This window comes from Eublepharis macularius, chromosome 2 (assembly GCF_028583425.1).
Source record: "Eublepharis macularius isolate TG4126 chromosome 2, MPM_Emac_v1.0, whole genome shotgun sequence".
NCBI classification, from domain to species: domain Eukaryota; kingdom Metazoa; phylum Chordata; class Lepidosauria; order Squamata; family Eublepharidae; genus Eublepharis; species Eublepharis macularius.
The window spans coordinates 98,030,824-98,047,587 of NC_072791.1; the positions used below are offsets into that span (position 1 = coordinate 98,030,824).

The following is a 16,764-nucleotide window of genomic DNA, read 5'->3' on the forward strand; positions in this document are numbered from 1 at the left end:
CCAGGGGGGCATTTCCCATGTGGGGATTGCTCCGTGTGTTCTCTGATGGTTAATGTATCTAAACTAATAACACCAAGAAGAGGCCACTCCCCTTGCTTCTCGAATTGTAGATCATCTAATGTAGTATATATAATTCAATGCAGTTGTCATTTGAATTACGTGGGCAGTACGACACGCCAATTACGCGTGCGAATACAAGAACACATGTCACGTATAAGAACCTGTACCAGGGAGGTACCCCTAGTGGAACACTTTCTAGCGCAGCATACTGACAACAGGGAGCTGTCTGTCTCCGTCTTGGAAAGATGTGATACATCTGCCATGCATGATTGCACCAAGCACCTTTTGCAAGCGGAGGCGAGGTGGATTTTTGAACTCAAGAGCCTGACGCCGGGGGGTTTAAATCTTACAATGGATTATTCCTGTTTCCTAGGATAAACAGCAGGGTGTTTCCGTATATACTATGGTCCATTCTCTGTATTTGCCTTGTATATGGATTAATTGTATATGTATTGCCTCTCTGTCATGTTTGCATTTGTTGCTGTATTGGTTACTTTTCTGTTTTGTGTCCTGCTGACACTGCTCCTTTAAGGGTTTTTTTTTCCTAATTGGATAACCCTAGGCTTGTTATATAAACATGGGGTGTGTCTGGTACTAGTTGTAACTATCGGTGTACTTGGAACTGCAATGGTGTGTGGAGTGAGGGGAGATGCCAGTGGACAGTAAGGAAACTTTTAATTGCCTAGATTGTAAACCAGTAGCTACATTGGTCAGGCTGTGTATAATGCTTATTACTGATGGGTTAATTTTATTTATAGTCCATAGAGTCTAGCCCAGGATGAAGAAAGACCGAAACGGGAATTGGAAATAGCAAGCTGTAGCCCGTCGGCTAGGTGTCTCTGGACACGTCCTTTTTCCACTCTTGGACATATGGACATTTCCTGTGTGCATTCTTCCATCTGTCTACACTCTCCCACCACCAGAATATTCATTGTATATAGAAATATATTTATTGTCTACCCGATAGACTACCTCTTCTTGTATATATATGCACTTTAAATCTTGTTTGATATATATTGCACCTCTGCACTGTTGCACTTTGGATTTAATACAAAAATTTATATCAACCTTGCATGATTAATTTTTGTGACCCTGGTTGTTGTACTTGTGTTGTCTGTATAGCCGGGGGGTTCCTTTTGTTGGTTTGCTGAGGAATCACAAGGGGCCATATTGAAACTGCTGGGAACAGTGTGAAAGGAGCGGTGCCAAGCCGAAGCCGTTGTGAACGCCCTGACTGCTCAAAAATGGCGCTTTAAACTGTAAGTGTGAAAGGGGCCTTTATTACTGGTCCTGTCTCCAATGGCGGTTACTTTTAACTAATTCCATAAATTCTAATAAGTTAACAAGGTTGGGGCCCCCTTCAATGGGGGGAGCTGCAGCAGCAGATATGTGGACCAGATATGTGCACACAGGGAAGGAGTGTGGAGTTGCAAGTCTGGTTAAAGGGGGCCTAAAGAACCAACAGAAACCAGGGGTGCCGTGCCTCCTGTCATTCACACCAAGGAAACAAAGTACCAGACTGACATCATCATGCTTCGTGCAGCCCTGCCACCACACAAGGCTGCAAGTACTGGCAATATTGCACAGGCACCTGGCAAAAGTTAATGACTGCACCAATATCCTGTACAATTAGGTATTTAAGCCCCAAATAATCATGTCCATAAATTATTACAGGCACAAAATGATTTTAAAAATATGACCCCGCAATAATGTCCAAATGAGTTCTTGTTGAAGCTAGTAAGATTTTTTTTCTTTTGATTTTTACTTTACCGAGACTGGATCTGGTCTTAGACTTGTGGAAAAATTGATGGAAAAACAATACAAGACATTTTTTAAAAAAGCAGGACACACGTGGCATCTTTTATCTTGAATTTCCAGGAAGTCGGATACTATTACAGCATGTCTGGCATTTCAGGGAGTTGGGAATTAGCATTTTATTGCATGGATAAACATATTATTAAAGGCAACCAAGGTGTAAATTTTTGGCAGGAAAAATGTGGAGGTGTTAACATTCCTCTGTCCAGCACTTTTGCAGTAAAAAAAATTAAAATAATATTACGGCTGTAATTGAGGACCACAAGCAAGTTATAATTATTATGGCTGCTTGATCCTTTCCGTACTTTCCAGTGCCCAGTCTTCAGACACAGCCATAGCCAGATATAGTTCCAGACTCATTACTGATGGAAGTCCACCTACCTCAAAGCCAAAATGGCAGATATAATGTACAGCAAGACTTCAGTTATGCCTTAATAACCCTTATTTAGGGAAAGAAAATTGACTCAAACTTGCCCAATGCCAATGAAGTAAAAAATAAAAATGGGTGCTTTGGCTGGAATAAGCCCACATTTGTACAGGTGTGACAAGAAGTATTGCAAAAGAAAGAAAGCAGTGTGGCCATGAATATTCACAGCATGCCTGAAAAAATATATGCAGGTAAGAACACACATTGTGGGAAACACTGTGGTTTTCCCACTGGCACAAAATGTCACCAACCCACACACAAAACCCGAAGCTACACCATTCATACAGCTATCAGCATTGTCTTGACAGATCTGAGGCAGTTCTCTTCCTTGCTCACACCAACCCCCACTCAATATCTGAGGTCACAAAATGGGTTTGTGATCCCTTAAAGAGGGCCATCTCATGTTTTGATACTCACAGATATAAATGCAGATGACCAGAAAGTAGTTCTAGAAGCTAGATGCTTTTAAACAAATTATATTTATGTACTTTAGCATGCTGACATTTAGCATTCACTTCTATAGAATTTTTCATTACTTATTTTCCACCCACTAGAGTTTTACATTATCTCATTACATATATACATATACCCTCACAGCTGCTATGCTTACCTGTTCATCTATACATCTGAACTGCCAGGACCAGGAAGAATTATAAAGGAAAGGCCTCAGATCAAACCGGTTGTCATCAGGACTGTAGTTCGCAGCGTGGTAGGATGGGGTGAGGACAGTCATTTTGTGTCGGTTGACTGAATATGTTCTGAAGAAATGCTTAACCTTTGATGCCACCTGGTGTACAAAACACAGAACATCAGGGTCCCAACTTAAGTTTTGCAAACTTTAATCAGAAGTCTAAATAACAGAAAAGGTCTCTAGAAAATCGCAACATTTTAGTTTAACACACATGGAAAAATGCAACTATAATACAATCTCAAAGATAGATATTTAAAGTATCAGAAAACACAAGTTAAAATCAGTCTCAATTCAGACATCTTGAACAAATTTCAGTTTGAGATGGGATTGAGCCTGGTTGAGAGTAGACATGGGCACGAACCAAAAAAACCCCAAACCACCTCATTTGTGGTTCGTTGCTATTCCATGAACCAGGAACCACAAACTTCCACAAACGTTTACCAGTTCACAAATCAGTTCGTGGTTCGTAGTTCATGGAATTCAAACACCCAGCACCGGCTTCTGAAGCCAGTGCGGGGTGTTTGAAACTGACAGCCCCCTTCTCCCATCGCCCCAAAGTGGCAGGAGAAGTCTGTCAGTTTCAAAACACCCCGCAGAGACTTCATCCGATTGGGTGAAGCCGGCGCAGGGCATGTGAAACTGACAGCCCTGTTCTCCTGTCCCCTGAGTAGCAGGAGAATGGGGCTGTCAGCATCACTCACCTTGCACCGGCTTCAGCCCATAGGCTGAACTCAGCACGGGGTGAGCGAAACTGATAGCACTGTTCTCCTGCCGCTTGAGCTGAACCCAGCGCACGGTCTGTCAAACTGACAGCTCTCGTTCTCCTGCCACTTGGGGGACAGGAGAACAGGCCTGTCAGCTTCACTCACCCTGCACCAGCTTCAGCTCATCGGCTGATCCCAGTGCGGGGTGAGTGAAACTGACATCCCTGTTCTCCTGCCACCCAAGTCAAACTGACAGTCCCTGTTTTACTTCCACCCGAGCGGCAGGATAATGGGGCTGTCAGCTTCACTCACTCCACACCAGCTTCAGCCCATCGGCTGAACCCAGCATGGGGTCTGTGAAACTGACAGCCCTGTTCTTCTGCCACCCTAGTGGCAGGAGAATGGGGCTGTCAGTTTCACACACGATCAGCGGCACCAGCCTGATTGGCTTTACAAACCACGGACGACTCGTACGAACTGTGTCAAAAAAGCCATGGAGTTCATGGAAAACGCAGTCCCACGAATCGTGTTTTTTTTTTTTTTTTTTATTAAATTTTTATTGTAACATCAGATGTAACTAATAACCTTCAAGTAACAAACAACATTTCAAATTTGAATGAAACAAAAACCAATATACAATACGCAGTTAGACTTACATCCTTAATAATTAACGTAAAGAAAAAGTAATTCCATGTAATTACACAGTTATACTATCAGCTTAATAGAAGGAGAGATATCCATTGTTTGTTACAACTTGTAGTATTTTCGAGTTGGGCTGCATATTATTCTTTTCTATGTATTCCAGAAATGGGAGCCACTTTTCAATAAAATTAGTATTTTCTGTGAGTTGTACTGCATTTTGCATATCATTGCTTACTTTTTCTAAAATAAAATGATTCCAAACTTTAGAGAACCAGTTTTCGATTGTTGGTAGTCTTTTTGATTTCCATATTGTCGCTATGGCACTCTTAGCTGCTACAAAAAAAGAGGCAATGAGCTCCTTTCTGATTTTGGGGACGTGTGAGTTTTCCCACAAGTCTAAAAAAATCATTTTTGGGTCAAAGGGGAGGTCGTGGTTTGTGATATCTTTAATTTTCATTAATATCTCTTCCCAAAATTGTCTAATTCCTTTACATTCCCACCAACAGTGGGCGAAGGTTCCCTCCCCGCCACAATTTTTCCAACATTTTGGGGATGATCTAGCTGATATGTGTGCTAATTTTTTGGGTGTTAGGTACCATCTGTGAATCACTTTAAACGTTTGTAATTTAGTTATGTTGACTTTCGAGGTGAATATTCCAGATGTCCATATTTTTTTCCAAATCTCTGGGGACTGTTCAATTGCACAGTCCTTACCCCAACTAGATTGACAACTTAGCTGCTTGTTCTCAGTGATGTTTAGCAGAAGGTTATATAGTTTAGCTATCATGCCTTTTTTTTGTTGTACTGGTGAGTCTAGAAATTGTTCGAATTCTGTCAGAGGTTCTTTCATGATGTTCCTTAGCCTTATTTTTTCTGCCATGTGTGAGAGTTGTAAGTAATTAAACCAATGTAGTTTTTGTTCTAATTTATTCTCTATATCTACTTTCTCTAGGAGACCTGATTTTGTGGATATGTCAACTAGTCTAGTTATTTTTGCTTGATGTAATGATAGGATAAGTGATCGATCCCACTCTGGTACAAACCATTCTTGATTTAGAAAGGTAGAGAATCTAGATATTTTGGGAACAATTTTGATCCTGATTTGGTCCCATGTCTTTAAGATAGATGGTATCAGGAAGCTTTTTTTGATGCTTTGTGGCCTATTACTTGGTTTGTTCCAAATTGTGTCTGTTATGTCACTGAATTTTGAAGATGGTTGTATGATCATAACCCAATCTGGCTGAGGGGAATTTGAAGTCATTTGCAAGAGGTTAGCCAGTCGTGTCGCTGATTGATATAGGTATAAATCTGGATAATTAAAACCACCGTTTGCTGATTTCCTCCTCATAGTAGTGAATGCAATTCTCGGGTGCTTGTTTTGCCATAGAAATTTATTAATTAATATTTGCCATTGAGCTATTTGTGATCTATTTATAGTAAGAGGGATCGCTCTAAACATAAAAATAAATTTTGGTAATATAAAAGCTTTTATTAAATGAAATCTGTCATACCACGTGAGCTTTAATTTATTCCATTTGATAATATCTAATTTAATTTGATTTATCAATTTGAGGTGATTCAATTTTATAAGGTCTTTCAGGTTGGGGGTGATTTCAACTCCTAGGTATGTAAGATTTGATGGGGACCATTGAAAGCTATATATTGTACTAATTTGTTGGACCGTTTTGTTATGGGTGTTGATGGCAAGATAGTAAGATTTTGTTTGGTTAATTAATAGTCCTGATATTGCACCAAATTTTGTAAGTAGAGATGAAAGATGGGACAGTGAACTTAATGGTTTGGTCAAATAAATCATCATATCGTCCGCGAACAAGCTAATTTTAAATTCTGTGGAGTTAACATTTATTCCCTTTATCTGTTTGTGTTCTCTAAGGGCAGTCGCAAAGGGTTCTAGGGCGATTGCAAATAGAAGAGGGGATAGGGGGCAACCTTGTCTTGTACCTCTTTTAACGTAAATGTTTTCTGAGTACTTAGCGTTTACTTTGATGTTTGCTATAGGTTGGTGGTATATAGCTTCAATTGTGTTTAAGAATTTTTCTCCAAATTCCATATGCCTCAGTGTTTTTAGTAGGTATGATATTTCTACCGAATCGAAAGCTTTTTCGACATCTAGTGATAAAAAGATGGCTTCCGTATTGTTTTGGGTGCAATGGTCTATTAAGTTTAATGATTTATAAATGTTATCTGTAATGTCTCTTTTTGGTATAAATCCTGATTGGTCTGTATGAATGTAGTTAGAAATGAATGTATTTAGTCGATTTACCATAATAGAAGCAAAAATTTTATAATCGTGGTTGAGTAATGAAATAGGACGGTAGGATGCTGCTTTTAGGGGATCTTTTCCCTGTTTATGGATCACTATGATGTCGGCTCTCTCCCATGTGGGTGGCATTACCCCCTTTTCCAGAATCGAGTTGGCTAAATCAGTTAGATGTGTTGCTAACAAGCTCGTAAACTTTTTATAAAATTCTGCCGGGTATCCGTCCGGCCCTGTGGCTTTATTATTTTTAGCTGCTTTTATTGCATCCATTGTTTCTTGGATAGTGATGGGTTTTTCTAGAAATGTTCGGTGTTTTTCCTCTAATTTCTTGAAGTGTTTTAGTGAATTTAAAAAGTGGGATATTTTAGTTTGGTCCGGATTTTTTGATGAGTATAGTTGAGTGTAAAAGTCTTTAAAGACTTTAAGGATTGATTCCGGTTTGTACTGCATTATATTTTTACTGTTATGAATTCTGTTGACTGTGTTTTGTATTCTCTTTTGTTTTACTTTATTTGCCAGAATGCGTAAAGTTTTAGGTGTATTGGTCCAATGTGACTGTTTGATAGCAATCAGATTTTTGTATATCGTATGACTTTCCAAGGTTTCTAATATTTTCCTTTGTGTTAAGAGATCCCTGTATATTTTTTTGCTGCCTGTTAATTTATGTTTATTTTCTAGTGCTTTTATATTGCTTATTAATTCACGTTTTTGTTTCAATTTTTCTTTGTTGATTTTAGCAGTAAGGGCTATTAAATGTCCTCTGGTCACTGTTTTTATCGTATCCCAAAATATGTGTATCCCAATTTCTTTTGAGAAGTTGTCTGTAATAGCTGTTTCAATTATTTTGCCAACTTCTTTAATTGCATATTGATTGTATAATAAATGTTTCGGTAAGCGCCATTGAGTACTGCTTTGTGTTTTAGCACCGAGATTAAGTGTCATGGATACCCAAGCATGGTCTGAGATTGTGTTACTTCCTATTTCTGTTTTCTCTATTTTATCAATTATGTCATTAGAGCTGAGAAGATAATCAATTCTTGTGTATGTGTTGTGTCTTTGTGAGAAGTATGTGTAATCCTTTTCTCCCTCGTGATAATGTCTCCATGTGTCAATTAAGTGGTATTTCTGTAGTATAGCTGCTAGTTTTGTTATTTTGGTTTTTTTTGTTGTGTGTACTTTGTTAAAATTTGATTTGTCCAGTTGATGATTTATTATGTAATTTAGGTCTCCTCCAATTATCAAATATCCTTCCTGAAATGAAATCAATTTTTGTATTACTTCCTCTATAAATTCTAATTGGTTTGCGTTTGGAGCATATACTGAGGCTAGTGTGAGCGTGTGCTCCCCTACTTTCCCTTTAACGAAGATAAATCTGCCTTTTTTATCCTTAAGTGTTTTTGTTTGTTGAAATTGTAGGTCCTTTGCAATTAGGATGGCTACTCCTCTTGATTTGGAGTTTCCAGTTGCATGATACTGGGTTTGCAGCCACCTAGCTTTTAGCGAATCTGTATTATTATGTCGTAGATGGGTTTCCTGCAGAAATATAATTTGAGGTCTGGTTTGGGCTAAGTTCGACATCACTCTCTTTCTTTTGATTGGATTACCTAATCCTCTAACATTGAAAGTTAAAACTTTGATTTTAGAGCTCATTGTCTGTTTTGATTATAACAATTACTTGTGCCTTTCTTTTTTTTTTTTTCCTTTTTCTCCACCTGTATATATTCCGAATTCACTATATATCTTAACTGTTGATTAATATACAATCCTAGTCTAAATTGAATCCTTACAACTATATGCGATTGTTCATCTCTATACCAGCACTTTTGATTAAGAGACAGCAAGAGAAAGAAAAAAAAAATGATAGTATCTGGTTCACTGTTTCTTTCTTTCTTTCTTTCTTTCTTTTTTTTTTTTTTTTGAGTGAATTGTATGGTTATAACATCAGACTTATCAAACAAACAGTATTCCAATCTTGTAACTTCTGCTTATAGTTCTCAACTAGGTATAACAATATAACTATCAATATAGTTGTTTTAATATCACAATAATCTTATTTACTATGTTATTTCTTAATGTCTATATTTAAATTACTCTCTTTGGGTCGATATATGGAAATTAAAGTTGCAAGATTTCTCTTATTTTCTGCACGATAAACCTTCCCTGATTCCTTAGAATTCAATCCAGTCAAGTGTTTACCAGTTATACCCCTCTAACTCCTTATGTTGAATTGACTTCTTCCTATGTTTGTACTCTGTATTATTGTTCTTTCCCCTCTCTTTCCTTTTCCTGTATATATATATATATATATATATTTTCTTTCTATGATTTTTAGTCTTTGTTACGAACTGTGAACTACTCCTATTATTTTCCTATTCCCCTCCCACTCCCTATGCTCTCCCTAACCCTCTTCCTTTTTCTTACCCTCCCCTTCCCTTTTTTATACTTATAGATTATAGTAATAATATATATATAACAATTTTTTTGAGATTTTTAATTATTTTATTGTATTTTTTTATTATTATTTTTATTATTTTTTAATATCCTTTTTCTTTCCTTTTTTTTTTTTCCTCCCTCCCTTACTATCAGGTTTTTTCCCAAAATTTTGTGTTACTATTTACTGAGCTTATATAACTAACTAACTGTCCCTGTACCTTCCCCTTACCACCCTCCCTCCCTCCCCTCAACCACCTTTGTGTCTTAGTAAGCTGTAAATTCCACTTGGATATTATTAGTATTCTATGCTACTGTATTAAAGTGTTCAAGTTTAGCTCTCTCAAACTGCTGAGTTACCTTCACTCACCAGTTGTGGAAGTCTATCTCACTCCCCTTCCACTTATGAGAGCTAAAAAAAAAAACCACGTGAGCTATGTTGAAAGCCCTTCCCCCCTTCCCCAAAACCTCTATAGTTACATCTCTATTTTCAAGTACTACAACTTGATAAACAGTCAAACCGAAGTATATTTATCCAGTTTTACCAGTTTGTGGTGTGGTAAAAATAAGAAGATTTAAGTGTCTCTGATGGGGATCTTACTCCCTTTCTGAGGAGATAGTAAGTCTGAAGATTTTCTTTTCTGATTTTGTTTGCTCATCTCCATTGGTGTTTCTAACCCGACTGCATTCAATAGCTCTAGTCCCGTATCGATATCAGTTGCAATATATCTTTTGCCATGATGGATGACCATAAGTTTGCTTTGATCCTGCCATTTGTATCTCATGTTCGCTTTTTGCAGGGTCTCAGAGATTGGTTTAAGTTCCCTTCTTTTAGCAAGCACTTCTTTTGGGAGATCAGCAAAAATATATATATGTTTGCCTTCGCATTTAAGTGATCCCCTTGCTCTAGCTTCTTCCATTATCTTCTTTCTTGTCCTCTGGTCGGGTACCTCTATGATTATATCTCTCGGGCGTTCTTTGTTTTTGTTTTGTTGAAAAGGTCCCACTCGGTAGGCTGTTGTGATGTAGGGGAAGACTCCTTCCTCAAGCCTTAGTTGTTTAGCTAGCCAGTTAGCAATGAAGCTTATGAGATCTATATTGTGTGTATACTGTTCGTCTATTCCTCGTATCTTAACATGATTTTGCCTGGCATTGATTTCTAGCTTTGTTAGTCTGTCTTGCTGCTCCGTAATTATTCTTTGCATGTCTGTGACGTTTTGCTGAGCCTGCACACTCACGTCCAGAGCTTTTTCAGCTTTTTGATTAGTTGTTTGTAAGTCACGTTTTATGTCCATGAGTTGTGCAGTGATAGGGTTAATAAGTTTAGCCATTTGGTCTACAATGTCTTGTCGTAGTTTTTCGAGTTGGGGATCTAGGTATTTTTCTGTAGCAATTACCTTTCTCACATCGTCGTTTGCAGCGAGTTCCGCCATTTTGTTTCTCTCCACGCCGCTGCGTTCTGTCTCCACCGATCCTCCTGAAGCCGCGAAAAACGTCTGTAAGTTTTTAACTGCCTTTGGATCGTTTTTCTTTTTCTTAGTGGAGTTTGTGTACATTATTTTCCTGCAAATTTTCCTTCGTTGTAGCGAGTAAGGGCGAGATTTGGGTTCGGGGGGATTGGAGCGCTCTCAACATGCGTCCATTCCTCTCCTCTACGACGCCACGCCCCGGAGGATTCTTTTTAAAAATGCAGCGGTTTTAGACAGACAGATAAATGTTGCTAGTCCATGAAAGCAGTCGCTGGAATGACCCAGATTCCCCTCCTCTAGCTTTGCTTTCGCCACACACGCACCACCACAGCCGACATTTTACAGGGTGCGTGTTTTAAACTTCTTTTTTTAACGCCTTCGTCCCCTTCGTCTCCCCCCACCCGCCCCGCAATGTGCGTGTCTATCTATCCACCCCGTCTGTTTTGTCCCAACGCGGCCAAGCCTCGGAGAGTGAGCCCACGAATCGTGTTTTCACGAACCACGAATCGGCCTGGTTTGTGCATTTTTTTGCTTCATATTGTGATTCGTATTCACCTCTAGTTGAGAAACATGCTCACACACTCTCTTCTCCCCTCACAGGACAATGTTCAAATTGCTGTGATAACCAAATTAGAAAAGAAAAATTTCTGGGAATGCTGAAGCCGTACAATACTCTCTTTCCTATCAAACGTAAACTTATTTTACTGCTTTAACAACATAAAATGCGTTATTTCTAACTTAGTATATAAAACTGTAGTATTTGGCATATTTGCAAAATTTAACAGTATAAATACCTTAATGTTCTTCAACCCCCTCCACTCCCCACAAAATACCCAATATATTTGAGAGAATAAACACTTATATCTTATTTTTCACCTTATGAGAGGCAGGAAAAAATAAACATTGAAATTAGAAAACAAATGTTGTGGTACAGAAAGCAAAGTGTACTATTTAGACAGAAACAGTCTCATACATTCACAATACCATATTTGGAAATCAAACTAAACTTTGTAAAACTGAAAACATGGAACTCTTCAATTACGTATTGTCACACACATTATTGCATATTAATCACTGCCAAAATTACTAACATTTAAACAATAAACACGTCCTTGGAAATATGTTGTGTATGTCCATAGAAAACAAGGGAATTATTATCTAATACTGCAAGAAATGGACTATAAAAAGAAAGACAGCAAAACCAAGAGAATACAGACAATGTACAGCACAATAGACTATAAATCTATGCCCTTAAAAAAATCACCCTCCTGAGCCATGAGAAAAAGGAATGGGGGCATCAGGAAATTTTTGTTACCTCTTTTGGGGAACAAATGTCTTTCCACATGGTGATCAGCTTACAAAACATACTGTAAGGTCCAGCTTTGGCTATTTTCCTTAATTTGCCATAGACTGAGAGTTCAGCATATGTCATCCCCATGTCTTCCTGAAATTACATATACACACACGGCCATAAAATAAGAAACAAGATCAACAAAAGAAATTATTAATTCACAATGTCCTAATTCATAAAGTGCCATTTTACACTGAATGATATACATGTTTCATCTAGCCCAATATGGTCAGCTTTGTAGTAACTCTACAGGCTCAGGTAGAAATCTTTTCCAAGCTTGCTGTTTAAAATCCTTGTTCACAGTACTCAGAGAAGACTGCTGAACAAAATCATCTGTAGCTTTAGGGCTGGATGCCATCAACATGCAGATAATACACATCTTTCTATTTCATTATCTAAGCTCCAGATGCATCCAATTCAGCTGTGAACCAATGCTTTGAGACCTTGGTCCAGTTGCTAAGGTAGAACAAGCTGAAGCTGAGTCCAGATAAGATGGAGGTAATGCTGGTTGCTTTGGATAGAGCTGACATTCCCAGTGCATATTAAGAGTTTGAGGGTGCTCACGGATCCAGCCTTGCTGTTTAAAAAGCAAAGCTGCCATGCCCAAGAGTGCCTTATATCACCAACTCTCAACTCCAACTTAGCTGACCTGGCTACATCATTCCATACTTTTGTAAATTCATAGCTCTATGTTGGGCTGTCAGCACCCCACACTGTGTGGCAGTAGCAGTAGGGAAAACCAGTCAGTTCAATACATTGTGTGCTACTTAAATTAATCCTGACTTCAATCATTATCTTCCATACACATTCCAAGACTATACTGAACAGTTAGAGATGTGGTGCTCTGGGCTTCATGAATTCCCCAATACTTCTCAGTGTTATGGAACACACTAGAAACGTGTGGAAGCTTGGTCTGCAGGAATAACAGAATGCTGCCATTGCATCAATGTGTCCAGTGCGGTCTCCAATACCTGGGAAGCCTCGTCCAGCAGAAATACTTTTGGAAAAGTGTGCAAATGTGGACTGATTTATCCAGGGCCGGATCGAGGGGGGGCAGGGGGGTAGTCTGCCCCCGGCACCACCAGGGAGAGGGCGCCGGGAGCAGCTGCCAGAGGGCGCAGGCAGCAGCGCGGGCAGCCTCGCAGCCCCCGCACTGCCTTTCACCTGCCCCGTAGGACAGGGGGCGGCCGCCCGCCCCCTATCCTGCGGGGCAGGCGAATGGCATAGGTGGCCATGCTGCCTTTTGCCTGCCCTGCAGGGCAGGGGGTGCGCAGCAAGCCGGCCGCCCCCTGTCCTGCGGGGCAGGCGAAAGCAGCGCGGGGGCTGCAAGGCCACCCGTGCCATTCACCTGCGGGGAGGCAAATAGCGCGGGAGGCTTCCCAGCCCCGCACGCTGCCTCCATTCCGCCCCGCGTGATGACGTTACCGAAGTGACGTCATCACGCAGCGCGGGGAGCGCACGCACGCTGTGCGCGCACGCAAGGTGGCCAGCAAGGGTTGCCCCAGGCGTGGGCAACCCTAGATCCGGCGCTGGATTTATCTAGCGAATGTCAGAAAGTGCAGCTTTCCTTGCTGCTGATTAATAGCTACACAACTATAGGTAAGACTTACATTTGGTTTCATACTCACTGCTCTTTACCTCATCTGTTTGAGCTACTTGTCCTTCCTTTAGCGGCTCTAACTCTGCGGTTGGTGGTGCAGAAATAATACTGCGTAGAAAAGGGAAAGCCATCAGGTTAGGGTTTTTTTAGTCTCCAAAAAAGGGGGTAGAGCCGCTTGATAGGCTTCCTTCCTTTCTGGGTTGGACATATAAAACTACTTTATACCATGTCAGACTATTGGCCCATTTATTCCAGTGTTGTCTGTTCTCATTAGCAGTGGCTCTCCAGGATTACTAGAAGAAAGTCTTCCGCAGGCCATGCAATCTGGGGTCATTTAACTGTAAATGCCAAGGAATTAAACTGGAACCAGCTGCATGAAAAGTATTTGCCCTGCCATTAAATGATGGCCCATCCTAGGTGTTCTTCTACCCAGCCTGACCCTTGCTAGAAAAGGCTAAGAGTTTCCACCTACTGAAAATCCAAAAAACAATCATTACATTGTGTATGTAACGCATATACTGCAAATTATTATTTGGCCAAAAGCTACATAAAGGGATGTGATATTTATAGTGACTTTAGCCAACAAAGATTCAAATATTGCTTATTTAGATTTTTCTCCAGTCTGTTTAATATAGTTTAATAATCTATTCAAGCATGAGTTATTAGGCAAAAATAAACAGTACTGCTTTCAGAGGGTGGAGAAAAGAACTCCAGCCAGAGCTGAGGGTGACCAACTACTCAGCTTCACAGTTCTCTATATCTGAGGCACTACATGAATACCTGTCTCCAGAGTAGGGAGAAAACTCCAGCTAGGGCTGAGGAAAACTAGCTGCTCAGCCCTGAGAGAATGACTAGCTTGGATAAAGGATTATAACTCCCTTGATCCGAATAACATGAGATTTTAGTGCTGTTTATTGTATGATAGTGTTTGTTTAGAGTGACTGCTATTGTAAGCTGGTTGGAGCCCTGCTTGTGAGAAAGACAGCAGAAAAGCATTATAAAATAAATACATCTGCATGCAGCTTTGTACAGATACAAATACACATGTATATAGGATTTTTAAAAAAAAATTCAAACACCACATTATGCATTTCTAAGTATATATCCGTAATTCAGAAAGACAGCTAATGATAATGAGTCCTCAAAGTGTCTCCATACTTTCCAATGGGACTGAAAAATCACACTAAATAGTCATTTTTATCAATAACCCAAACAATCATCAACAGCTGGGGGCAGTCCACACTAACTTTTTGTAGAATATTCACACTAGAACGTGTTTTAACCTGTTCCCTACAATGTAATATAGCACACCTTGTCCTGGAAAACTAGGCCTTCTGGCCTGCCATTTCAGTACCCCCCTCCCCCTTTCTCTTTGTAGCTCTGAGTATAAGTCTCTCTGCAGCTGAACGTAACCATGACAATGAATGCATCTGACAAAGCAAGCTTTTGCTCATGTAAGTTTACACCATAACAAATCTATTAGTCTTTAAGGTGCCCCAAGACTCCTGTGTTATATTGAGCACATCCATACAATGACACACATTCACACTGAACCAACCAGCCAGGGGAACAGTGGGATATAGATATTTTAATAAATAAATAAATAAATCCTTGGTAAGGACAATTTTTGCAGCAATTGGGGAGACTGCACTTGAGTTTGATTGTACTTTACACCCCTTTATGTGTGTCATGATGTCATTTCCACAGGGGTGTAAGTGAGCAGTTCTCCCCACCCAAATGTATTTACTGATAGAGCATGCGTCCGAAAAGACTATTTGAATGCAGTTGGTTCCAAGACAGGGGTAAGCGATTCCTTACTAGTCAGGGATGCAGAGGAGTTAGCCGTGTTAGTCTGTGGTAGCAAAATCAAAAAGAGTCCAGTAGCACCTCCAAGAGGAGATGTTTACATTTACTAGCAAAGGAATGTTTTGGTTCCATCCCTCTCTCTCCCCCACAACTGCATCTTCTCTCTCCTCCCCTTCTCCCCCCTCCTCTTCTATATTTGACCAGTTTCTGTACCATGCATCTGACGAAGAAACTTGATTCTCGAAAGCTTATGCTACAATAAAATTGGTTAGTCTTAAAGGTGCTACTGGACTCTTACTAGTCAGGGAAACTACACCAGATATAATCATCTTTAATCAATGATGCTGTCTTTTGTTGGCATTCAGAACTCAACTAAAATAATGTTAGATGTCTCAGTGAGAATTAGTATTCTCTGATATCAAATAACATACAGGAGGAAGACGTGTCCAGATTCAAACCCAATTTACAGCAGAATATATGCAGGGGCAAAGCTTTATACTTTACTCCTCACCTTTCAAGTGCTGTTAGGTGAAAATTCTCAAGGCAATATTGTATAAAGCTTCTTAAATCATTCTTACTAATTCCACCAATAGGGTTGATATCAGCACTGGAGCAGTCATACTTCGTGAAGTATCCCTGAAGACTGAGGGCACAGCACAAATATTTTTATTTAACATACAATTCAGTAAAAGAGTTTTGCAGTTTCTCATAAGTTGTTGCTCAGTTAGAACAGTGTGAACATTGTTTAATGTTTCTGAGGACAAATCCTGCAATTTAAAGTACCACATAACTTGTTTCCTAACTCAGGCGGACTTCAGACACTGGTCTTTTCTTAGAGCAGGCCCAATGTTAGTGTGTAAGATGCTTTTGCAACTAAGAGAAGTTTCAGAAATAACAACAACAACAACAACATTCAATTTATATACCGCCCTTCAGGATGACTTAACACCCACTCAGAGCAGTTTACAAACTATGTCATTATTATCCCCATAACAAAACACCCTGTGAGGTGGGTGGGGCTGAGAGGGCTAGAAGCTGTGACAGACCCAAGGTCACTCCGCTGGCTTCAAGTGGAGGAGTGAGGAATCAAACCCAGTTCTCCAGATTAGAGTCCTGCGCTCTTAACCACTACACCAAACTGGCTTTCTAAAGCAGTGAAAGAAGCTTCCTGTCAGGAACTGAGAAAAGCTACCAAATATATCTGTGCAAGCCAAGCCCTTGCATGTACCTAAAGACTCTCAGAACCATAGTCATCCTTGTTACATAGTACATTGAGCCTTCTCATTTCTCAGAGACTTCCACAGAAGAGGAATTCACAATGAGCTACTCTGGAGAAAATGCAAAAAACCTGGGTGCCCCATCCCATCCACCATACACAACCAAACCTCAGCATTCAGATTTGACATTTTTTGCCATCTTGGTGAATAACCACAGATAAAGCTAGATTCTGTTTATTCAATTATTGTCACTTTATTCAGTATAACTTGC

The 16,764-nt window shown here is 39.8% G+C and overlaps 1 protein-coding gene across 4 annotated transcripts in view; it reads right to left on the minus strand.

Annotated features, from left to right (window-relative positions):
* Nucleotides 1–16,764, minus strand: part of NADSYN1 (NAD synthetase 1) — a 62,023-nt gene that overhangs the window by 12,093 nt on the left and 33,166 nt on the right. For 3 of the 4 annotated variants that reach the window (XM_054972532.1, XM_054972531.1, XM_054972530.1), the window contains exons 17-20: nucleotides 15,788–15,919; nucleotides 13,509–13,578; nucleotides 11,835–11,963; nucleotides 2,913–3,089 (exon numbers count right to left, since the gene is read on the minus strand). In XM_054972532.1, coding sequence (XP_054828507.1) covers nucleotides 2,913–3,089; nucleotides 11,835–11,963; nucleotides 13,509–13,578; nucleotides 15,788–15,919 — 508 coding nt within the window. Of the gene's footprint in view, nucleotides 1–2,912; nucleotides 3,090–11,834; nucleotides 11,964–13,480; nucleotides 13,579–15,787; nucleotides 15,920–16,764 lie in introns of those variants that run through there. The other variant, XM_054972533.1, reaches the window with a different exon arrangement.